Genomic DNA, 25,675 nt, shown 5'->3' on the forward strand with positions numbered 1-25,675 from the left:
TACTTTTTTGTAGGTCCTCGAAGTTTCCCAAGAAGTGTATACTATAGTGTCCATATGGACAATAAAATGGCTTCAGTTTGAATGTAAGAAGGGTGTCAAAAGTACAGTTTGAAATGTTTCCCAAGAGGTAATGAGTGCAGTAGTGCAAAATGTTAGCATGCATATGACGCCGGATGTACGACCTGATTAATTCACTTTGGCTTGGGCTTTGAGTACAACGATTTAGGATGCTGCCATATTGGACGAATCCAATAGTATAGTTATCACCGACTTTGCGATGCGCGTTGCAGTCATTGCCGACTTTGCAATCCGTGGTCCCCTCACAATTATGCAAGGTCGGTAAGAGTGACTCCATAGTTTTCCCTTTCTGGAAACCAAAAAGGTGTTGACTCATTCAAACGTGTATGACCATTAATTTGATTTCTAACTTATGTGAGAATCAACACTTTTATCATTGTTGTTGCTTTAAATACATTTTATCTTGCATTGTGGTATACATAGAGCAATGAAGAGTCGAATTTTAAGTAAGTTTTTACTTTTAATTTTCCTATACGCTTGTATGGTTTGTATGTAGGTGTGACGGGAAGTAACATATCATAATGGTACCCTCAACAATAACTTGTATACCACGTGTTTTCATTTTAATGGCGTAATAAACAGACTATGAAAAAAATGTTAGAGGAGACGGTTTGAAAGAAAACTGTTTAGCAAAACAAAGAGAAGGAAAGAAAAAGTCTCCTCGACTTCAAACGTGACAACACATTTGGCATTACAGTATACAAATCCCTTTCTGCGGTCCTCAGAGGCTGCTTAAAAGCGTTCAGTCTGGTGATGGGTTGGGCGAAAACCTTCGATAGACTGTGGGACACTTAATTTGAGGAGTAAACAAGAACCCCCCCCCCCAAAAAAAAATTTTTTTTTTTTTTTTAACGGATCCTCTATATATTCCGTACAACCAATTATAATATCTGACCGTTTGATTTTCAACACAACAACAAATTTTAATTACATTTTGCTAATTTTCTCATCAAAAGGTCACTTTCATAAATTATGGTTAAACGGAACCTTTTTCATTAATAAAAAAATGTAACAATCTAATTCCCATTCTTAAAAAGCAAGACAATGCCTTTCACAAATTTAGGGCAAGGTCCAACTTCTGGATCCTGGACCCTTGCATTATCTGCATTCTGCGTCCACTTGAACCCCCCCCCCCCCCCCCACCAAATGCTCTCAGTCTCAAGACTTCATATTATGTCGATTAATTCGAAATTTATAACGGTTTCCATGAACAGAGATGCAAATTGGGTAATGTTTTCGGCATGTGTATTATTTACAGCCATATGGGCAACTGCCTCAAAGCGCTAGATGTATACCGTCACTTTTGTGTTTTTTGTTGTTGTTGTCTCGGCTGTTTTCAAGCAGTTACTCCCCTCACCTTTCAAGAATCACACTTGCTGCAGCAAACATGTATACAAGTCAAACTTGTTACATATAGATCCATCATAGTGATCCATCAGGAGTGTTAGCTCAGTGGTTGTCGCCGGTGCCTTTCAATCATAAGGTCCCCGGTTCGAGTCACAGCCAGATTAATGTATGTCGTCCAGTTACAGAGTTGTTGACAATTAATAATTCATAATCATGGACGTTAAATATGAATCTAAGAGACTGACTTCGGTCAGCTTGCGGCTTTGATAAGCCAATGAGGCTTCTTCGCGAGTTCCTGCTTGCAGGAGGATCTAAAAATACATACATACATACATATTGAGTTCACGAACCCTTTTGTTTTCTGTGGAGGTCAGAGGTCATTTGAGGTCAACGGATGTCAAAGTATGAAACGTTGTAAACACGTTAGACTAACTTAAACACTGTATTGTGGGCGAACTTCAAATATGATATGTTGATGCACCTTACATAGTAGAAGAATCATGTAATTTTTTTTGTCGAGGGCATATATTTGAGGTCAACAGAGGTGATATTCTGAAAACCCTGTATCAAAAATAACTCAAACAGTGAAGATTGGGATGGGATTCATATTTACTGGTTTGTCGATTCATTTTACTGAATACAAGGATCCTATTGTTTTCTTTGGAGTTCAAAGTTCACTTGAGGTCAACAGTGGTCAAAGTGTGAAACCCTTGTATAATCATAATACGGTTCCAAAGGTGATCGTTGATGTACTTCACACTTGGTTGTGGAGCCACTTTAGTAAGATGAGAAATTTCACATTAAATGTTTCGTTTATTTCTGCCATTAAATCACAATGATGTACATTTGTTAATACGTTGTTATAGCGATGAGGCAGTGGGACCAGAAGTAAGATAACCTTTCGAGTCTGGTCCCTTACAGAGTAAAACGAGAAAATTAAATTTTATATAGAGAAAAGAAAACACATATAAAGGACACAAAAAAGGGATTAAACAGAACTGTGAAAAGGAAACAGTAATACAATACTCATATATACAGTTAAGAGCAACAAGGAATCAATATAAGTCTGATTTATGGTATTATATTCAGTTCCATTTGCTTAAATGAAACAATTCTTACATAGCGCCGTAGCTCCTTCCGCTGCAATTGATATATTGTAAGATTTTACAAGAACCCAGCCAAGATTCCGTGGTGTAGCGGTTATCACGTCTGCCTAACACGCAGACGGTCCCCGGTTCGATCCCGGGCGGAATCATCCATATGGCACTCTTTTGTTACTACATGTGTAATCTGATGAATATCTTCATTCTAGAACAACGTACTCAATTTGATTTCTAGCGTTGTTAAATCGCTGGCCAAGATTAAGTTTTCAAAATAGTTAAGATTTCGGAAAAACGTTTTTCTAATTTCGTAGACTGTCCAGTCCTCCTTACTTGGGAAGGAGTGACATTATATAGCCAGAAGATATTTTTATTCTTCTAACCCTACGCCCTGCGGTCCTGGCTTCCTCCTTTTTCATCACTCACACCCACAACCCTCTTATCTACCCCCCCCCCCCACCCCATACTACTTCCCATGCCCTTATCTTTACTGTTGTTTAGCATTCTTCCGTATTTGCTATATCTAGCATTTCACTTTCCCTTTTAGTGGTCAATTCCAGTTTTTGGTGGACGTGACATTTTTCATGTCTGTCCAGGGTATTTCCCTGTCCTGGATTCAGCGAACACAAAGCAACATTGATGGGAGGGTAACCAAGTCACTGTGTAAACAGTATAGGTCTAATAATACCAATTTAATTTAGTACTGTGGCATAAGGCAACTGCGCTCAGATTTATTAACAGGATATTCGGCGGAAGAGCTGCCTTGGACGGAAGTGTCGTTGACTTGACTAATTCAGGTACAGAACAACTTAGGCCCATAGGCCTAACAAATAACAGTAATAGTTTAGCATAGATTGTCATAGGCCTAGGCGTAACTTATCGAACGGGTAGTGTACCTAGTATTGGTACTGGGCAGCAAATTTTGGCACCGATCGCCGATATCTTAAATATGTAGGACACTGACCAAATTGTCACCATATCTGGAAGCAGTAATGTATATAATGCAAGTGCCATGTGTACTAACTGGGCAGTGTAGTACTTACTTAATTAGCCCTAGCTACCTGCACTAAATACTGTGTATGCCCACAGGTGCTCCCAACATATGATGCACAGAATTTTATTTTTTTCAGGCCCAGGCTATAAAAGAAAAGGCAAGTTGCTCATAGTTAACTTAGAACTTAGCAGCTATATGTTAGGCTAATGCAAACACTGGAATGTCAGCAAATATATACCTTTCCTAAAAATTGTCACATTCAGAGTATTACAGTCCAACAGTGCACTGTTAGGCAATGAGAGATTCAAAAAAGAAATGTTATGAACAAATGCTGTGAAAATGGTGTTCAACAATAATACCAAACACTTATAAGGCGCCAATTATAAGAAAAAGTTGTCAAAAGCGCCGTAGAGATAACAACAAAACCAAACACAAATCAGCAAAAATACCTTGTGAAGAGGTACGTATTCAGCTTAGCCATGAACAGTGATTTATCGGGTATGCATGTATGGTTAGATAATAGGAAAGGGAATTCCATGACTTTGGACCAGAGATACAAAGAGCACGCTTACTATAAGTAAGACCAACAGTTTGAGGAACAAGTTAAGTAACAAAATTAGATTGAAGGGTATGGCGTTTGAATTGCTTAATGGATATAATTTAACAGAGATGTTTTGGTGAGAAACCATAGATGCAGCCATGTACTTAAAGTAATAATTTTGAAATGTATTCTTGCTTCAATTGGTAACCAGTGCAACGGTCTTAGAAAGGGGGTAATGTGGGCTCATTTTGATTGCTCAAACAGCAGTTTAGCAGCCCAGTTTTGAAGTTTTTGCAGACGAATTGTATAGGTTTTTGAAAGACCAATTAAAATGACGTTACAGAAGTCAAGACAAGCTGTCACAAAAGCATGAATTAAGCGTTCACTTAGTTCACAAGACAGTAAATAGATCTTATTTCTGATACACAACATCATTGAACAATATTTGAGATATGTTATGTAACCTGGGTTAAATTTGTATGAAGGGTGTTGCCCAAATTTCATGAATGAGTGCATGGATTAACAATCGTCCTGCAAAGGTTTTATTTTATGACGGGCACCTGTTTTTGTCGTGATTTTGATACTAACAACAAGACTTCAGTTTTATCAGCATTAAGTTTGAGTAAGTTTGAGTTTATATAGTACCATCCAATTCTGAATTCCAATAAATGTGTCTTGAATTAATCCATCTTAATTTGGATGTCAGTTGGGTCATCTAATTAGCCTCAGTCCAAATTTGCATATCATCTGCATACATATGGAAAGAAAGATTTGATTTAGTAAACTATCACTCAGTGGCTTAGTATACAGAGTGAATAGTAATGGGCCTTGGAAGACACTTCCCTGAGACACACCAAAACTAAGTAGATGATCAGCAGATTGATGGGATTGAATTTGAACTCGTAAAAGAATTGTCTGGTGGAAGATGTTGATACATTGTCCTTGTAGTTATTATTTTCCTTTTTCTAACCATGTGAAAATTGTCCCTATTCGACGTTTTCTTCTTGTAGAAATTTGCTTTTCAAATTCACCAGTTTCTCACCAAAAGCACCGTTTGTTCGAACGCGTCAATTTGGTGATTGACGTAGTGCAGACAAATAGGCAAAACGAGCGACTTGAAGTTAGCACTCCTATTTTCACAGCAAATACACTCTCGTGTGTACACACACATGCAGGTGATTGCCTATTATATATTTGTACAAATCGCGAACGTATACAGCCTACTATACCATGCACTCAGTTGGTATACGTTCATAGTGTTGCAGATAATACACTCTCACACTCAAACCACTATACCGTGCCCAGTTGGTATACGTACATAGCGTTGCACATAGTACACTCTCACACTCAAACCACAGTTCATAACTGTTCTTGGAAATCGCTGAAATAAAATTCACGCATCAACTTTACAGTAAAGGAAACCTGAAAAGTATTCGGAACACCGAAAGATGAAACTTGGCGGAATCGATGTCATGGCAGAATGTAGTACCGAGAATCTTGGGCTTCGCAGAACTGTCCGATTGTAAACGTTCGAGTAGCCTGCCTACATGCGACTTCGCGTTGGAGCCGAACATCGCAATGAAAACAACGAAGAGTCTGCTGTTCAAACTTATCTTGTGTTACACAAAGACCACGAAACCACCTATCTACTCACATATGGCGTCTTAAGGAGTTTTTAAAAACATATCTAATTTCTAAAAAGTTTCACCGAAAATTAAGGAAGAAATTAATCTGTATACAAACACACGGTTCTTGTTGTGATTATTGTAGGTACTGTACGGACCGTGGGTTATGTCGCAATCTGCATTTGCGAAGATGACGTCACGTTCTGTACTGTTCAAATCATATTTGAAATGTCCATCCTTAACGACTCAAAAATTGTTTCTCTGTCAAATGCAACATTAGCGTTATCATACTTTGACAACATGTTTGGAAAATTATTTATCGTTTCTTTAAGCTAAATTCTTAGGGCTACCAGACCATCCTATTAAGTGCCTATCAACAAGATAAGATTTTAGTAAACCTAAGGCTGTATTAGAAAACCCGCACAAATGTTTGAAACGTGTCAAGTGTATGCAATGATCCATCGTATCAAAAGCCGCACTTAGGTCTAATATAGTAATAGATATCACTCCCAGATTAATGTATGTCATCCAGTTACACAGTTGTTGACAATCAACAATTCATAATCATGGACGTTAAATATGAATGTAAGAGACTGACTTCGGTCAGCTTGCGGCTTTGATAAGCCAATGAGGCTTCTTTGCGAGTTCCTGCTTGCAGGAGGATCTAATATACATACAATATTACATATCACAGTTTTACACGTGTAAAGTGACATTACTAGCTTATTGGAAATAGCCACCATTCCAGTTTCCACAGTATCCAGACCTTTAAGCAGATTGATACGAGGGATAACCTTAATCTTAAACTATGGTATATTTATCCAATGTTTGTTGCTCAGATTTATTAAGGTAATAACTGGCTGATAAGGAAGGCAGGCTTGGCCAGCAATACTGTGGTATAGTATAACATTTAGTATTATTTACAGGTACGGGTGGAGAGTCTAGGCTAGGCTGAATATTTGTGTCAGTGAATGCATTCATTGATAGTAAATTTATAGTTAAGAGCAGTTAAATATTGAAAACCAATATAGAATCAACCATCAAGCTAACCAGAGCTGATTGTAATTGTAAACTATTCTGTCTTTTGATCTATGAAAGACATTTTGAAAATATGCAGAATCGTACCAGGTAAAAATTAGTCACACATTTGTAGATTCGATGAAGGTCAATTTTTAATGACTGAGTTCAAACTACTGTATGCTCATGAGTCCAAACTCTATTTCATAAGTGTACTTCTTTTAGTATGCAAGCTATATCAAATATTATTTTCAATCATTTTCCATGTTGTGTATTGGTAGCATTAATGTTTACACAATTAGTTAGATGTGTGATTAATCATGAAACTACACTACATTAATGATTAATATTTATATTTGCTGGTTGCATCCTTTAAGATTATATAAGTGTCACTTAAAGTGTCTGTTGCTCAACAGGTTCAACAGGTTCATGCTGTCTCAAGTTTTTGGTGAAATGGGTAGTAGGTATTATGGGGGGAGGGGGTGGAGAGGGAGATAATAATTATACTTAGTTATTAAACTGCAACTCACCAAATGACAAATTAGAGGGCCTCTGGAGTCTGGACAATTCACAGCAGATTTTCAGAAGTCTATAACATAAAGGGGTCTGGCATGAAATGTATACATGTATACACGATACACCAGTATGAATGATAGAAAGAAATAGTGAATGTTGTGGCTTCCCAGTTAAGTCTAGACTAAAAAGGAAGTATTAGACTATAACATACTTAGTCCAGTCACTTTACTTGATGACCCTCAGCTGTTTAGATGGTCATATCTCAAAGGTTTTTAAAATGTTACAGATGGTATACAACCTAGATGGAAAGAAGTGGTTTGTATCGGTTTACACCGTACCAAAATAATTAAATTTTGTCTAAATTCATTCTTTAATTAGCAATTGAAATCATAACTACTATCTTAACTGATAATAGCACTCATGTGTGCAATAGATTTGCAACCATATGTTACAATGTGTGACCTGTTTTACTAAACAGATGGTTGATGGTGAATCCAGCTAAACTGTCAGTGTTAAATCTGTCTGTGTTACAGTTCACTACGTGATCAATTACTCCCCATGCCCCCCCCCCAAAGAAGACAGTCATTTCAATTCTAACTCGCTTTGAAATAAATCATGTTTGAAGGTTGCTTTAGCATATATATTAGAGTGAAGACTTAAGCAAGTCCGAAAGAATAACCTCATGAAACCACTACGGCTTCAAGTTGAGTAGTTAATATTTTCAATTATTCATGAACATGATGTCTTGGGTTTTCTTTAATCAAGGTATTTTCAATTTTTTTTTTTTTTCTGGGGGGGGTGAGGGAGGGAGGGAGGAATTATAATGAAGTTTTTAACACGACTTACAGTGGCGCTAAAGGTTTTCGAAAGTACTTCTGGAGGTTCACAATTCACATTAATTATGTATACACAGTGTAGACATTGAGGAGTGCTATATTAGACAATTAAATTTCTCAGTGAAGGGGGGAATAAAAATTACTGGATGAAAGGAAAATGCTTTGTACAGTTTCAGCATATTAAAGTGACCATTAATAGACTTGCTAGTATAATTGGAGGCAATATTAATACCTTTAGGCTGTCAGTAAACAAGATTTATTAAGTTTATTTTCATCTTCGAAAACCATGAAGAACAGAAGAGGAGATTCCGGATGTCCTATAGGCACAATGACATCACATACAAGACTGTATTAATTTACAAAATAAGATATGTTTTTGTGACCAAACTGTATAAGCTACAGTAGACTTACAGTAGTTTATGGTCACAAGTATCTCTGTCCTATGAGATACAGTGAGAGTGTACAGATTTGCCTCTCCTGTACTGTTTCTTATCCAATCGCAACTCACTTGAACCGATGTCTCCATGCCAACCAGATGTCATTCGAGACCATCGGTTTGCCTCTTCGGTCTGCTTATTATCCAATCGCGACTCACCTGAACCGATGTCTCCATGCCAACCAGATGTCATTCGAGACTATCGTCATTCGAGACTATTGTCTGATTTGATGATCATGTTGATGTGCACAGCACATGGGCATGTTTAAAGTAGCCTTTTTCAGTTCAGTTGAATAGTTTTTGTTTTTTCACAGAATACATAAATAAACACAGTATAGTATTAAAAAATAGAAGAATTATGAAAGTTAGAAGGAAATTAACGAAAAATATCCTTGTGTGCTTCAAAAGTAGATCACTCCCAGAAGCAGTAAAAGAAAAAAATACAATATTAAACTGAGAGAGTAAAAACTAATACATTTTTGAAAAGTGTTCTTGTACATGTATGTATGTATGTATTTCAGATGACTACTGTATGAAAAGTGCCCTTCCCACAGACTGTTGAGAATTGAATCAAATTAATTCATTATGCACTCAATTACTGTACGTCCACTTGCAACATTTTCTAAGGTTGGTTATTGCAATCATATTTTAAGAAAGTTTCTGACCAAACTCAAAACAAAGCTGAGCACTTTAGATAACATTTCGAGTACAATTTTAAGTTTGATGTGTATATTTTTTATACTGCTTCATAACACACTGAATAGTCAGTGAAAAAGCTGTGCCCCTTTTAATATTTCTTGAGATATGACCTATTTAAACACCTGAAACCGACCAATGGGTGATCTTCAGCCATCGCCTAAACCAGGGGTTCCCTAACTGGGGTACATGAACCCTCAGGGGGTGCTTGAATCCACCCCAGGGGTTTGTGAGACCTTTCTAAAAGTCAAAACTAGAGTACATTTTGTTGAACTAAAATCTGATATATCATATAATTTAGTAATATACAAAAGTTGTACGTCTATCAACTAACTCTTTTCGCATTCCATACGCATATGTTGCCATAGTAGTACCATACCATGCATGTGATAAATAACTGAATTATGAAACAGACACAGGCCGCATGACTTCGGTGAAGTTGGTGTACGCATGACAGTACAATATTACAATATGAACTTGATCTATTACGAAGCACTGTTATGTGTATTATAGTATAATAATAATGACTCAGATCGTGTCTCAAAAAGTTGGGGAGTTCGTGGACAAATCTGACATCCACAGGGGGTTCGTGGGGTGATAAAGTTAGGGAAACTTAGACCCTAAACCAACAGAGAGAGGGAGCCGTCCTTATCGGTCCTTTCTAGTTCCATAAAATTTGACAAGCTCAAGTCCCTGGAATCACTGAGAATTCCTTTGAGAAATCTCTGACAAAATCTTTTGGGCAAACTACCTGTCATACCATCACATGTAGTGTATTACATATATATATAAAAGTACAAGCTATCATGGATGTTAGCACTCATAGCTAGCACATTTAAAGGTTGTGAAGATTAGCGCAAAAAGAAACGTCTAGTGCCGGTAATCTGACCTAGTTTCGAACAAGGTGTAACAGAAGTGTTAGACACCACCATCGATCCCAGAAAATACACACACAGCTTGTTACCGTCGGTAATTAGACACTAGTGTACAATCAGTACATACAGCTGCGGTCAATACCCACAGCACAGTGTACAAACGATCCAGCAAATGGACATCTCAGGTCCAGCTAAAGATAACAAGGTATCACGTTTCATTACTGTCTGCATTTTGTAGCGACACGAACAAAACGTCACTTGCAAGCAACGGAAAGTTAACTTTTTCAGATGGCCGCACATGGTTTGGGGCAAGTCTTCAATGCCTGTAAGCAAATGAAATGTTGGCAACTTTTAGTTTGGCTATTTGACACACGTGTATCTGGTCATCAACCAGTCAGCCAGCTTCTTTGACATATTTTGGATCTCGTCCACTAAACTGGGTTTAGCTTCAAGCATCATTAAACACTGAAATGGAATATATAGGACTTCTACCTGCAATTTTCCTAGTTGATTTGATTACTTGTGGCATCAGATTTCGTTCAACAACAACAACAACCAAAATAGATAGATAGAACAGAGATAGATTCACAACAAGCACGTACTAGGTTGAGGTATGTTAACTTTTAATCCTACGCATTAGGAATCAGAGCTGTTTATACAGAGATGTGTCTCTGTTTGGACCGATATGACAGCGCCCTCTATGACATAAGGCCTGTTCATGGTTGATAGCTTCAGAATGCAACACAAATCTCAAAAACTTTAAAAAATCGTTTAGACTTCAAATAACACATTTCAAGGATACGACCATTTTCATTTGTAATTTTTTCGGTGTTACTGTGCATGTATCATCTGTCGTTGAGATGAAATTATAAACACGATTGAAAGTTTTTAAAGTTTCCTGTTTTATTCCGCAGAACTCTTATACAACCATGGAGGGAAAGTTAATGGACAACATCGCTGAGGGTGCGAGTGTCTCTCACTCCAAAGTGACGGTCGTCGGTGTCGGTCAAGTAGGAATGGCATGTGCTTTCAGTCTCATCACGCAGGTATAGATGTCTCAAAGTATTCCCTTTCTCTGTTATCAGCATTCCTCCCCACCCACCCCCCCCCTCACCCCCAACTTATTCCCCTTTGCCAGGCTACAGGCACTTGTCATCATATCTTCTTCAGATAGACAATTGCAGCATGCCAGGCTTGATTCTCTACAGCTAATATGGTTGTCTGTGTTGACTGGACGTAGCAAGACGGACAGACAAACAAACTGTATGGTTGATGTGTGTGCTGCTGTGAACTAAGCTCCCACTGAAGAAACTTTTAATCCAGCCCAAAGTGTACCATGATATCCAAGCAGTTTGCCATGGGATTAGGAAAACCATTAAATAACATATTAAAAGCAAAAGCCAGACCGGGGAAGAGTTATAGAAAATATTGAGTGAATTTTTTTTGGGGGGGGGGCTTAATTATAACCAAAGAGCTTAAAACTATATTTTATGTTAAATGTTTCTAATTCTGGCAGTGCACTAAAATACTTAAGATGATAGGTTTAATTGACTTTTTCCTCTTAAGTATATATGTTCATTTTTTTCTTTGCCACAAGGTTTTGCAGGTGCCATTAAAACTGAAAAAGTTTGCAAACCTGTGGCTGAAAACTGTGTCAATGGCAGTGTGTAGCATATTATTATATAATTATATTCTTATTCTTATTATTATTATTATGATTATTACATATTATTAATTTTGAAATAAAGATTAAAAATGACTTGCCATATTGGAAGCTGACAGGCAAACATAAAAACAATCAGCAAAACTAATCGCTGCAAAATGAAGGCTTGATTTATCAGAAATAATTACCTAATATTGAATAACTCTTTAAATAACGTTATCATGATGATTTTATGCTAATTTAATTATGATGTAATTAATAAGTTTTCTTCTCTTTTTTCCCCCTTTTTGCTTTAATAGAAAGTTTGATAAAGTAGAATCTACTACAGGAATAAAAACAATCTTGGAATAACTAAGAGTTTTTGTTGATCTTGTCAGATTTTATCATTCAAAGTGAGATAAAAAGTTGAAGAAAAAAGAAAAAACTGTTAACAAACTGCTTTGTTTAATGATAATACTGCAAAAATCCTGTACAGTTAAAGTTTGCCTTGAAGTACATTAGATCCTACTACTTTTAATTCATTCAGTAAACATAAATTTGTATAGTCTGCACACGTCCAATGTTCGCAAGTTTTGCAAGGCGGAGAACAAGATACTTTTGTTTGAAAATGTTTTACAGGTTCAATTGTTTGTGCATAGACACTGCAATTCAGCATGGCTCCCTGTCAAGAAAGTGGAAAGAGTGTTGTGAATGGGGATGGATAGAGGGATAAAGGAGGATAGAGTGAGGGGGATAGGTGGGGGGGATAAGGGAGAGGGTAAAGCAGAGAAGTAGGATGCAAGGGTATCAAAATCATAGTCCTCCATTTAGGATGTTTTTAGTTTGAAATGATTTACTTTGTAGGCATAATACTGACCAACCCTCCTCCCCTACCCACCCCCAATAAGTGAGATTCACTCCTCACTTACCTGTCCCCTCTAAACAACACTGCAAAAAGCCTGTGTAGGTAAATATGTTAAAGTTAGAAAGCCTGAAGTTTCCATCCCAGCAGGATCTTCTTCAGTAAGCCTCCGAAGAAGATCCCGCTAAGATCGAAATATCAAATATCTTAACTTTACATACAGAGTTAATATTTAATTTACAATTTCTGTCTCTATAATGTATGTATTTTCTATCCCACAGAATATAAAAAGTTAGAAAATCTGTCATATTTTACCCTATAGACTTTACTCACATACATAGGAATTTTTCAGAAGCAGACTGTTTTACATACATAAGAAATTGCTAGTAAACTTTCTGCTCAATTCACCTTTTGCAATATAGATGATTGTTCCTTCAATTGCATAATTGCTATTACATGGCCATGACGCTTTGGGTCAAAAAGAATATGATTTTTCTTCTTCTTGTTCTATTTTACCTTATGTAACGTAGAGTCACATATTAACTTTGTTCAAAAGTTGTTTACTCAGTTGTAAGCAAATTTGAGCCTGACAGTATTGTTTTTCAGGAAATATTAAATTTCTTTACAATTGCCATGGAATTCCTGGAATTTCACCTGGCCTAGATGCAGTATCCATTAAAGTGAAATGGTTACAGTTTTGTTGTTGTCTTGTCTGAGAAATTGCAAGGGTTGTTCTATAGGTGTTCAAATCTTGCATGCTCAATTTGTAAATCAATTTAGTAACTCTTTGAATAATGATTTGGACTTCATTTAATTCGACTATAATGAAGTACTAAAGTGATGCATATGATTTCTGGGGAAAATTTCAAAGGTGATTCTAGTTCGTTGTTTAAATTCTGTTGTAAACACACGCTCAAAAAACAAATACCAATTTTGACGACCCAGACTCACCTCATTCCGTGCTTGAAAGTTACTTTATTAAAGATGAGGGACTGATTTGTATAAATTTTAGCCCTTTCTTTAAAGAATGAGCAAATTAAAATTTAGAGTGTAAACAATCAGCATGACAAAAATACAGGATTGTTTGCCTGATGCACACTAAAGGCCCGGTCACACTATACCGATTTTTTATCGGAATACTACCCGATTTTCCCGGAGGAATCGAAACAGCCAGTTTTTCGTTCGGGTCTTCTAGCCACAGTGATAAAGGACCTGATTTGCTATCTGTTGAGCCATTCCGATGTGGAATAGCCCTCTCCTAACTTTTCACATTGACTCCGTTTCCTTTTATCGGATAGCTATCCGATTACTCTTCCGATTTCTATCGTTTTTCGATGTGACGTCACTTCAGAATGTAGTCCGTTCCAGAACCCCTCAGATTTGGAGTAGGTATTCGAATATTCCACTTCATTCATTACATTCACTACCACAAACCTCACTCTTCGGCCTACAATCGGAAAAATCGGACCGTATTCCGATAAAATATCGCTGTAGTGTGACCGGGCCTTAAGGTACCATTAGATTTTGGAAGTATGACTAGACATGCATATCTGCGGCTATCAACTGCTAAAGTTCTTGCGTTGCGCCCTCAATGACCCTCTCTAAGATCACTATCGTTCTCCTTCTGAATCAACCAATCAGATCTTACAAACGGCTGCATGTTTCTAACAGGATTTTCGACCTTCGTTTCCCGCCTCGTCTTTTTAATTCTCGGTGGAATCTTGTGACATCAGTATGAAGTTTACTTCATATCGTTTCACTTACTACGAATCACTACTTTCAAAGTATCCTTGAATTGCTAATATTGTGACCATGCCACTGCTTAAAACTCTGGACACTGCAGTTTTGCATAGCTTTTACACCAGGGAATGATTTAAATGTTCAAACTTTATGAAGCAGTTAAGAGGGCTTCTGACTTTGTTGTTCATAGATTACAATGGTTCCTGGGAGAAAAAACCTGCTATACACTGTTCAACTTGTAAAGCAGTTTAACCATTCTACATAGCATTTGTGATGCGTTACCGGATAAATACATCTCTGTACCCATATATGTTACAAGCCTATATCTCTGAATATAAATCAATCATTGTACATAGCATTCCCCGATGCTTTATCGGATAAATACTTTTCTGCACCCATATGTTACAAGCCTATATCCCTGAATATAAATCTAACTTTCTTCCCCGCTCTTCCATTCCGACAGCATGTCGCAAGTGAAGTTGCTCTTGTAGATGTCATGGAAGATAAACTTAAAGGAGAAGTAATGGACCTACAGCACGGACTGGCCTTTGTTAAAGGTGTCACAATAAGAGGAGACAAAGGTAAGTACTGTGATGGAATCAAATCAACCAAACTCCGCCTCAATTCTACTGGACTGAATAATTAACTTGTACCTTTAAATACTTTAAAGGTCTGCAGTCACCTAGGAACCACATTGTCATTATAATTATGATTATTATTATTATCATTATTATTATTTTTACTTATTATTATTACTATGTATTTGATAGAGTGCTCTACAAAAGATCACAGCACTTTACAGAAACAAAAATAAACTACAGAATAAAAACAAACACCAATCCTAAACACTTAAGCAAAAAATACAAACATTACTGCGCAGTAAATATGTTTTCATGAGACCTTTGAAGACCGAGACGGAAACCGCCACACGAATACCCACAGGCAGCTGGTTCCAGAGACGGGGACCAATAACATTGAAAAGATTTATCACCAGTTAATACGCTTTGAGCGTGGAATCATGAGTCTGGTGGTATCAGATGAGGAGCGGGGTCTACGTCTCAAACCATCAACATTACTTAGCTCTAGGAGCATTATACAAAGAATGAAACTCAATCAGATAGCTGGGAGCCTCACCATGGAGAGATTTAAAAACATACAAAAGGATTTTGAACCTAATCCTGTCCTTAACCGGCAGCCAGTGTAGAGTACACAGAAGCTGGGAAGAGCACCGATCACGTCCGCAAGAAAACACCAAACGTGCAGCTTTATTTTGAAGGCGCTGAAATCACCTAAGATCACTTTCCTTAGCACCATATAATAACGAATTGGCATAATCCATGCGCAACAGGACCAAGGCCCAAATCACTCTAATAGTCATTAGAAATCATGAAGATAGCTATATCTCCCATCACAATCCATCACAGATGGACCATTTTACCAGTATTTTCTTGTTTTACTTATGAATAAACATTAGCTAATTATGCACTTTGATGATGCAAAGAGAGTGACTGCCTAATTTTCTGTTATGTTATTCCTTTGTTTTTACAACCTTTGTTTCGAAGACACTGAACACAGGTTTATGGCCAAAGGCGATTTAAAAAAAAAAAATTATTGCCATCGTTGAAAGTAGGATCGTCATATATGAGGGCTTGTAATTAGGGGTTATCTTAATAAGGTCTAAAATAAGAAAGTTTGATGAGTGCAACACCTCATAGTTTGCACATATCTAATAAGTTTCCCCAGATTGAATTTAACAAATGTGTAGCCTATAGCTTGGAAACGAAAGAGCTTTTTGAAAAAAAAATTCAACAGATTTTGAATGAGAATATTACACACAACAAATGTACTGAATATGACAGAAATTGGCTAGGTGTCTGTATTAAGCTGTATAAAGTTATGTAGTACTCTTAACATAACTTCCACCAAACTCGTAACTCTACCTAAACTATAAACAGTTAACGGAACTCACATCTTAATTTGATACAGAGTAGACCTCTTTTCCTTTGTTTGCTTTGATGATGAGTCATCTTTTTATTTTTGCAGATTACAAGGTTACGGCCGGGTCAAAGGTCTGTATCATTACTGCCGGAGCTCGTCAAAAAGATGGCGAATCACGTCTAAACCTTGTGAAAAGGAACGTTGCTATCTTTAAAAGTGAGTTATACTTTGCTCACACTTCCTGTCTTCCTGTTTTCATATTTGATTTATTTGTATTTTTCTCTCCTTTCCTCTCCTACCTCCTTCCCTCCCTCCCCCCTCCTCTTCCCCTCCTCTCCCCTCCCTCCACCACTCCTCTCCCACTCCTCCCCCTCCTCTCCCTCCCCACTCCTCTCCTCCCCCACTCCTCTCCTCCCCACTCCTCTCCTCCCCCACTCCTCCCCTCCCCCACCCCTCTCCTCCCCACTACTCTCCTACCCACTACTCTCCCACTCCTCCCCACTCCTCATTTTCATGTTAAAGTAGCATATTTAACATACATTGCCAAAAGTCAGTTTTCCATATCAGTTCCAAACTTTGACCTCATTCATTCTGTATAGTTACAAGTAATAAGCTCACCTGTCTCCTCAGAACAGTAACACTCTTACTAGACCATAACTAGCATGAACTTTGAGTATTTTCCATATTCCTTCGATCAGAAAGTGCCACCTAAAATGACCATGACAAACAGAAAATTGAGCGAAATATTGAGCAACGAAGCACAAAGGTTTTTCTTCGTGTCTGAATACTCTGTTTTGTTGCTTTTCATATCAATGCCAGGTATCGTACCTGAATTGGTGAAGTATTCACCCGACACCATCTTGATGGTCGTGTCTAACCCAGTGGACATTCTCACTTACGTCACTTGGAAGCTAAGCGGCTTGCCTCGCCATCGGGTCATCGGAAGTGGAACAAACTTGGACACGGCTCGATTTCGATTCCTCATCGGAGAGAAACTAAATATAGCGCCATCTAGCGTCCATGGTTACATCATAGGGGAACATGGCGATTCCAGCGGTGAGTATAAACCGTCTGTGAGTCATAGCACATCGTCTGATAAATTAATTAACTCTGAAACAATTTTATTATCTGCTTTCTTAGATCCAGTTACAACCTCTTCGGTATTTTTCTTCTTTCTTTGCTTGGAATATTTCAGCCGTAAGGGGAAGACTGAATTGTTTTTGTTTTTTTTCCTTCCCTCCTTCAAACCATTCCATTGTGTTTAGAAGTTATGGTCGCAAATCCCAGTCGATTAAGTGAAGGGTAGATATTCAATCAAGTGTAATTTGCAATGATCTGCAATGATCTTAAATCTCCCAGTTTAAAACATTTAAAATGTGCTACTATTTATTGGGAATGTCATATTAATTGAAGTGTGTATTAATAGGTATTATCTGCTGGGCTGTATATTCATGTGACCACTTGTGGTCTTAGAGTAACAGCAGTCTAGGCTGATTACTGGTATATTAAAACAAACGATTTGTAAAACTAATTGCCGTTGTTGTGGAGGAGTAGCTTAGGTTATAATTATACAGAATATGTAAGTTAATCTCTCTCTTCTGATAAGCTAGTTAGGTTGTCTAAAGAGAGTAGAACCCTCTTTGTGTATGATTGAATGCTCTGAGTATGAACCAGAAAGATTTATTTGTGTATTATTGTGGTATTGTTAAGTATTGTGTATTATTGAATGCTCTGAGTATGAACTAGAAGATTTATTTGTGTATTATTGCATTCGGTTTTATTGTGGTTTTGGGTATTATAGTATATTATTGAATGTCCTGAGTATGAACTTGAAGATTTATTTGTGTATTATTGTGTATTATTGCATTATATGTATTATTGTGGTATTGTATAGTATTGTGTATCATTGAATACCCTGAGTATGAACTTGTAGAGTTTCAGCAGACCTTTCAGGTTTTAACTTGTCCTAGCCTTGGCTGCTCAATTTTACTTCTGCCATTCCAACATCTACGAGCCCAAGTTGGTTTTTAGGCATAACGCCACCTGGCCACGGATATTTAACCGCATTGTCGTAAAGTACCGGCAACAGTGACTGGATTATTTCTTCTTCTAGTACCACTTTGGTCATCAACATCGGTAGCTGGTGTGAGCTTGAGTGCTCTTCAACCTGACCTGGGTAAAAAATCCGACAAAGTAGACTGGCAACAAGTTCAGACAGATCTAGTCGATGTGTGAGTATGACCAACGATAGTTTTGCTTTTGTATCTATATTTGTGGGGGCAGTAAATATCAAGAATCTATATTTAGTGGTGATAATTGTAAGGAATCCTTGGGACTGTACACAATTGTCATCTGTCAACATATTTGGAACCACTTTTAGTTTATATCTTGGAGCTGGTCGTGGCCAAACTTTCAGGCCTATCCATCCTCATAACGATAAAGTTAAATATAAAGTCAGCCCCTGAGAACCTTTTTTCAACACTCAAAACTCCTTATAAATTTTGGTTAATTATATTAAAAAAAAAAAATTGAAAACCATATACTAGTATTGAATCTTTGGGCACAACAACATTGTAATCAATCTAGTTAGGCCTGAGTAAGATTACAACACTTTTGCCCTTGTGGCAAAATTTGGCGCTGCGAAAAACTGTGCCAAAATTAATAAAAAAAACTTTTGTTGCACCCATGACCAATATGGCTTTGCAGAATATCTGTGTCAAAATTAACTAAAATTATATAATTCCATCCCAAACAACAACTGATTTAAGAAACATAACTTATTTCATAACTTCCACCAATCATGTCTCACATATCATGATCATTCTCCATATTGTCGTCACTCAAAAGATGTACTAAGACCAATCATTAATGTGGCAGTTAGTGTCAAAGTTTGGTTTTATTTAAAAAAAGAACAAACAGTCCCTTTAGAGTCTTTTTTGCATCTTGCGCTTAATAAATTCCTATTATTATTATTATGAATATTATTATTTATTGCATGCATTTTTGTGTGGCATTATCAACCCTTATATTGTCTTTTTGTCCTTTTGATTGGTCCATTACAGCAAAACGGATCAGTGAGTTGTAAACTTTTAATCAAAATTCTCGCACCTTTTATGTTTTCAGTTTGGTAGACCGCTTCCATTATTGCCTTGAAATATTCAACACCTTGACGTTGCCCTGCTTTCTTGTTTATGTCTTCTGTTTTTTTGTTCTGTGTTTCTTTTGTTTTTTGTTTCGTGGTTGTTTGTTTGTTCGTAAAGCATGACTACACATACAAGTGGTTTTTATTTATGTTCTTCACAGCGGCACTCCTGACTAATACCTCTTTATTAAATATTTAAAACCTGCGGGTTGCGAGTGTTTTCAGCAACGTTGGCAACTTTCTTTAACCATCAAATAGGCTTTCACCAACAGAAGAAGCTCTAACAATATTACTAGTTTTGTTGCATTAATTCCTGTCCAAGGTTGTTGTGATATGGTGAGGATGAGGTGGGCTGATATTAATCAGCAAAAACTTTCATAAAAACTCTCCAGTTGTTTATCTCTGCTCAGTGAATGTTTCCAATCAGAAAGGGGAAGAGGAGGGGAGGGGGAGGGGTACTTGGAAAAGCTATGGAAAATCGCAGTCTCCTCTTTTTGTGTAATTTTTATCAAGATAAAACTAAGTTTGAAGAGAAAGCAATTAACTTCCTTATCTTATCAGCGGTGGGAGGTTTACTGACAAACTATAACACAATTTGTTTTTTTGCAAGTTAGTTAATACGCTTAAAGTTTGAAGTGAAGAGGATGCCTATCTATTAAAGGTCACTGTGATTGCTTTGCCTGTCTTTGTTCTTGTGTTAAATTAACCTTTGACCTTAGCTTATTTTGAAAAAATTGCACATCAAAGTTAATGATGATGACCTTGCAGAATGTTTAATGTTCCTCTAATTTGTGTAGCTTTGGGCTTTGTCTGAGGTTTCCTTATAAGATGATAATGATGATTTTTGGCCAGTTAATTCCAGGGATATGATATAGATGTTCATAAACCATCATGTTGGCATCAAGGAGTTCAATAGTTACCTGCAGGCTGTATGTTTTGATGTCAGTGGTGGAGTTTTTGTGGGCTGCTCCTAATATTCTTGGTTCTATGTTTCAAGGAGACTGGTGAAATTCCTGAGTTTAGTATACCTCATCCAGAGATAAGAATAGTGTACAAGATAAATGTCTAATGCCAAAACAAAACAAAAACATGGGAAGTCTCATTATTTATGGGTAAGCGCAAAAAGATGGTTTTTCATTCTATGACAGTATTGGAATGATCTGCTCTACATTGCCTAGGGTATACAGTGAAAGGATTCCTTGACCTCAAAATGAAAAGAGAAGAATTGTGGAAATTTACTGTGCACTGTTTCTATATATAAATATATATATATATAAATGTATTTACATTTTCAACATCCACGTCTCTTCCCAGAGTAACCACAGAAACCAAATCTGAAGGAGGAGGGGGGAGCCCCGTCAGGAATCCCTGGAAGGACATCCATAAGGAAGTAGTAAATAGGTCAGTGAAATTTCAAGACTTTGTCTCAGTGGTCTTTGTTGGTTATTTGTTTCTGATAACCAGTCTGAGCTGTCTTCGGCAAGCAGCGTTGCGTTGATTTTGGTGGTTTTGATCCTATACCGTGACAAATGATGTAATAGTGTTCTTTCATAGTAATTCCAAACACCACACAAGGTCCCATCATCGTCAAAGCATTAATGTTAAAAATGTCTGGACAATCAGATTGTTAGCGTCAAATGAAAAACATTCGTACCTGGTAACTATGAACAATTTCGTTTCCAAATTTGAACATGGGTCATGATTTGTTATCGTCATATTCGATCATCGTTGTCAATCATGAACTCAAAGTTTAATTGACAAGTTTGTAACAAGACAATAATTAATTTGATATTAGGTAAGTACAGTAAATATGAGGATAGAATATAATCATTTTTAATTAAAAAGAGTAGTTGCTTATTTAAAAAAAAGTAACTTAACTGCATGCTGCAAAAGTACTTAATATTACCATGGCAACGCTTCTAGTTTACCTTTCATAACTGCAGTTATCAGACTTCCCACTCTTGACTTTGGAAAGATATTTTATATCTGATTTTCTTATCATTATTTTATTATTTATTAATTTTGTACAAAGTAGATTTGAATATAGCAACATAAAAAGTGATATAAAGTTCATGTTTGTGTAGTCTATCAACGATTGTGCACATTCTTGGCCATTGATCTTACTGTCTTTGGTCTTTGATTGATTGATTGATCAATTGGGTAGTTCTCCTGGGTCATTGATATTAGGTCATTGATTGACTGTTTGATTGATCGATGAATAGTTTTATTGATTGATTTATTCTCTTATCTGTCAATGATAGTGCATATAACATCATCAAGTTAAAAGGCTACACCTCCTGGGCCATTGAACTTAGGTTATTGACTGTTTGATTGATCATTCAATAGTTTTATTGATTGATTTATTCTCTTATCTGTCAATGATAGTGCATATAACATCATCAAGTTAAAGGGCTACACCTCCTGGGCCATTGGTCTTAGGTCATTGATTGTTTGATTGATCATTCAATAGTTTTATTGATTGATTTATTCTCTTATCTGTCAATGATAGTGCATATAACATCATCAAGTTAAAGGGCTACACCTCCTGGGCCATTGGTCTTAGGTTATTGATTGTTTGATTGATCGATGAATAGTTTTATTGATTGATTTATTCTCTTATCTGTCAATGATAGTGCATATAACATCATCAAGTTAAAAGGCTACACCTCCTGGGCCATTGGTCTTAGCGTCAGTGCTTTAACTACAACTGTTCTCCGTAACCAGAATGCAGTGTTTGCCGTTTCAACTTTAGCCAAGGTTTGTGAAAGACTTTTTCCTTGAGTGCAGATATTTTTATTCTCTTTTGCAATCAACATACTCAAACTTCACAGAATAAAAGAACATTATTAAAGATCTCTCCCCTCAGACTATTGATGTCACAACCGGTCATAAAACTGGTCTACAAATAATAATTATAATAAGTAATATTTATATAGCGCATTTTCAACAAAGCTGCTTAAAGCGCTTTACAAATGTAAAACCTAAAAACAAATAGTAACAAAAACCTAAATATTAAATATATAGAGCCAATAAGGCACAAAAATGTAAAAGCCTAAAGAAACAATATATGAAACACCAGTACTAAACGATTATAATTAAAGCCCTAAATGCATATAGTCCAAAACAAATTCAGAAATACATAAATAGTAAAATAGTTTTAAACAAAGAATACACAAAAGATTAAAACATAGTCAAAATTTTAATTCTTAAGTCTTAGAATAGTCAGTTCATGTTTTACCTGTCTCAATGATGGAATGGCAATTAACCTTAAACACACAAGATGAGTTTATATCATCTGGAAGCCAAGCTATGTATTTATTCCTTACAGGTCATCAGTGTTGCTCTCAAACTGTTCAGCCTGCCAAGATTGTTTCTCAATGTAATCCAAAGTACTTCTCTTGTTTTTTTATGATTGTCAAACTTGTTTTCAGACAATTTGGAGTATGCAGCTGAATAAATCAGTCGTCACAGATAAGGGGAGTGTCTTGAGGAGAATAGTAAAATGCTTGTTAAAGTTGAGCATGAGTGATCAATTATCTAAATTTTCTAGCATAGTCTCGGGTCAAATGCAATTTGTATTATCGTCCTCTTTTCGGTTCTTGCAAGATGTGAAAAGGAATGGGTGGGAAGGGGGGGGGGGAGGTAACGCCCCAACTGTCACCCTCCAGAGGAAGGGCCGACGTTCGGCACGAGAAATTTGAATGCCGCGGTCGTGGGAATGACCGCACACTCATCTTGTATAGTACTTTTTGCCGTGCCATTTGTTGATGGGGTTGAGAATTTGTTGATGTTGTTGAGAAGTTGTTGATGTGTTTGAGAATTTCTTGAAAAATCATGGCCATATGAGTTTTTAGGATTATCATTTGAATGATATTTTATCTGTTTCCAACACTCAGAACTACCACGGTATCGAACAAGAAGTCTTTCTCAGCTTGCCGTGTGTGTTGATGCAGCACGGTGTCGGGTCTGTGATCAAGCAGATACTCAGCGAAGATGAGAAGGCACAGTTACAGAAGAGCGCCACCACTCTGTGGGAGATCCAGAAAGACCTTGACCTTTGACCTGCTGTACAGTCTGCATAAATCACCAGATTGTTTGTGGCATAATTAAACATAGAACAAAGTATCACTATTGACGTGCAACAAAAGCTTTTTGCTTGTGAAGTTAATATTTTTCATAATTATCATGCCTACAGTATAAACTTAAAAAATTCAGTCTTGCTACGTAGTTCAACATATCTTCTGTGCAGTTATACTTAATGTTTTCAACTCATTTAAAAATGTTTCATTTGTGATGTCTTGAGGAATAAATTGCAGTGCTCTGTCCTCATTGGTCTTTTCAAGAAGGTCAAATTGATCTTGAGTGGTTTGATAAAAACTAGCATCAGGAGATCTCCATTCAAACTGTCCAAATCATTTGGCTTAAAATTCTCTGCCCATTTTAGTAATAAAGACATTTCACATAGAAGCGAGGCTTGTTTGTTAATTTTTCTTGTATTTAAGTGCTAGATTGAAGCGTTGAGTAAACAAGCTTCATATGCGCTTGTAATGTGCCAAAGAAATGCTGGGAAAAAAGAAGAAATATTTAGCAGTGTGAACCTTTTACAACTTCTCAGAAACCTTGATCTTTCTGTACATAATAACTTTTCAGATACACAGTCCCCCTCTGAAGATTATATCAAGTGATGTTATCGCCCATTATGAGTTTGTCGAGTAAATCTGGATAATTTTACGCATTCCTCTTGTTCAGACTGACCTATGTCTGAGACAGCAGTATCTAATGAAGGCAGGTTACTAAGTGACCAGTCTCGTTGCCATGGTTATTTCAAAAGTTTTGGAACATTTACCTTGCAGAGTATATCGCTAGTCATGGCTTATGTCATTACTTACCACATGGCCAAGGTTAATATCAGTATTAACATTATATTCCCAACTCAAAATATAGCATAAAATAACAGCATTTTGCAAAATTAAGCATTCGGTTTCTGGCATCACAAAACTAATTTTCATTTTTTTTTACCAATGGATTATCCCAGTCAATTACAAACAAATCTATAAAATAAACATCATATAGCAATACTGTAATATATTAGGATCTATTTTGGTGAAAGAGTAATGTAGTTTAATTTTGAACTTTTGTGTTTATTTGTAGTCTCAAAACTATTAATCTGACATAAATTGCTCTATTCATAGTTCATTTGTCCATAGTAACTGTCTGTCCTTCTTTGTGTCTTAATGTGTCCTTATGTGTCTCTTAATGTGTCCATATTACTCTAATTACAAATTATTAATTAAACATTAGGCCTGACTCAAGGATTACAATTCTAGGCAGTACTTTTTACTCCAACCCAAATAGAAAGAATATTTTTGTTTCTGTTTTCATGTATGTAGCGAGCTGAAGTATTTCAACCAGTAAATTTAGGCTGCCGTTATTCTTTCATTTTCCAAAGGTTTTTGTGTTGAATGTTAGATGTTTTGTATCTAGGCGTTGTAGTGGTAACTGCGCTTCCATTTATTAATCAATGTAATATTGTCATTTTCGAGCCTGAAATGATAAACAAAGTTGCTTCATAAAACAAAAAGCATTATGTTTTGTTCTGCACTTCACTCCTCTCCTCCCCTCCCCAAGTTCACCCTACCAGTCATTCTCTACTGCCAATTCCAAACTTAAGTCTGAAGGTGATGTTTTGTGAATAATTTAGCCCACCCCTGCGTTTCCCATTGTTTCTTTGATGTCAATCTTGTTTACAAATTTTTCGGAAAGCTTCAGAAACAAATTGAAGCTTTAAAAAACTTTCATGTTCTTCGAGATTCTTTCCATCCCATTATTCCATTGAGAATTGTCAAATACTAAATAGTTGTTAACAAGTTCCTTAATACTGCAAAGCCTCTGCGGGCGGGTGATCACCCGGCCGTATGTGGTTTTTAAGATCAGTTGACAGTGGGGTGGGGTGTAGAGATGTTTCTTGTTGTGGGGATCTGTTTCTGAGTAGTGTTTCATTTATGACGTTGACGGTTTGGTTCCGCTGCGAGGGTCACGTAAAAATCTGTGCTTCCATTTTCTTCGGTTAAGCTGTTCGGTTTTGCTGGACAAACACATTGCGGGCACCAGCCTAGGCAACGTGGGGGGAGGGGGGGGGGCAAATCAGAGGGCAAAGAATACTTTTGGGGGGCCAAAAAATAAGTGATATGGCATTTTTTTTACAAGGAAAATGACTTTGACACAAGTGGTGATATTTATTGACAATTTTTCACATTAATTCATTGCATTGGAAGCCGTTTCTAATACAA

General features: G+C 36.8%; 1 protein-coding gene and 1 non-coding gene across 2 annotated transcripts; both read left to right on the forward strand.

Annotated features, from left to right (window-relative positions):
• The first annotated feature begins 2,607 nt into the window (after positions 1-2,607).
• Trnav-aac (transfer RNA valine (anticodon AAC)) lies at positions 2,608-2,680 on the forward strand. The gene has a single exon. It is a non-coding gene; the product is annotated as a tRNA-Val (tRNA).
• Positions 2,681-3,103: 423 nt separating this feature from the next.
• On the forward strand, positions 3,104-24,966 carry LOC139976181 (L-lactate dehydrogenase B chain-like). Its single transcript, XM_071984727.1, has 9 exons — positions 3,104-3,322; positions 10,976-11,107; positions 14,769-14,886; positions 16,349-16,459; positions 17,063-17,299; positions 18,357-18,474; positions 20,700-20,786; positions 22,019-22,142; positions 23,282-24,966. Exons 2-9 carry the CDS (start codon positions 10,991-10,993, stop codon positions 23,444-23,446), a joined length of 1,077 nt encoding a protein of 358 aa, XP_071840828.1. The 5' UTR covers positions 3,104-3,322; positions 10,976-10,990; the 3' UTR covers positions 23,447-24,966.
• Positions 24,967-25,675: the final 709 nt, after the last annotated feature.

The sequence above is a fragment of the Apostichopus japonicus genome, chromosome 1 (genome assembly GCF_037975245.1).
Source record: "Apostichopus japonicus isolate 1M-3 chromosome 1, ASM3797524v1, whole genome shotgun sequence".
NCBI lineage: Eukaryota > Metazoa > Echinodermata > Holothuroidea > Aspidochirotida > Stichopodidae > Apostichopus > Apostichopus japonicus.

What these genes read in the sequence shown, in the direction of transcription:
- LOC139976181 (XM_071984727.1), top strand. Translation starts at nt 10,991, where the DNA reads ATGGAGGGAAAGTTAATGGACAACATCGCTGAGGGTGCGAGTGTCTCT. An exon ending in CACAATAAGAGGAGACAAAG is followed by an intron (nt 14,887 to 16,348) that starts GTAAGTACTGTG and finishes TTATTTTTGCAG; the next exon opens with ATTACAAGGTTACGGCCGGG. An exon ending in CAGACAGATCTAGTCGATGT is followed by an intron (nt 18,475 to 20,699) that starts GTGAGTATGACC and finishes GTCTCTTCCCAG; the next exon opens with AGTAACCACAGAAACCAAAT.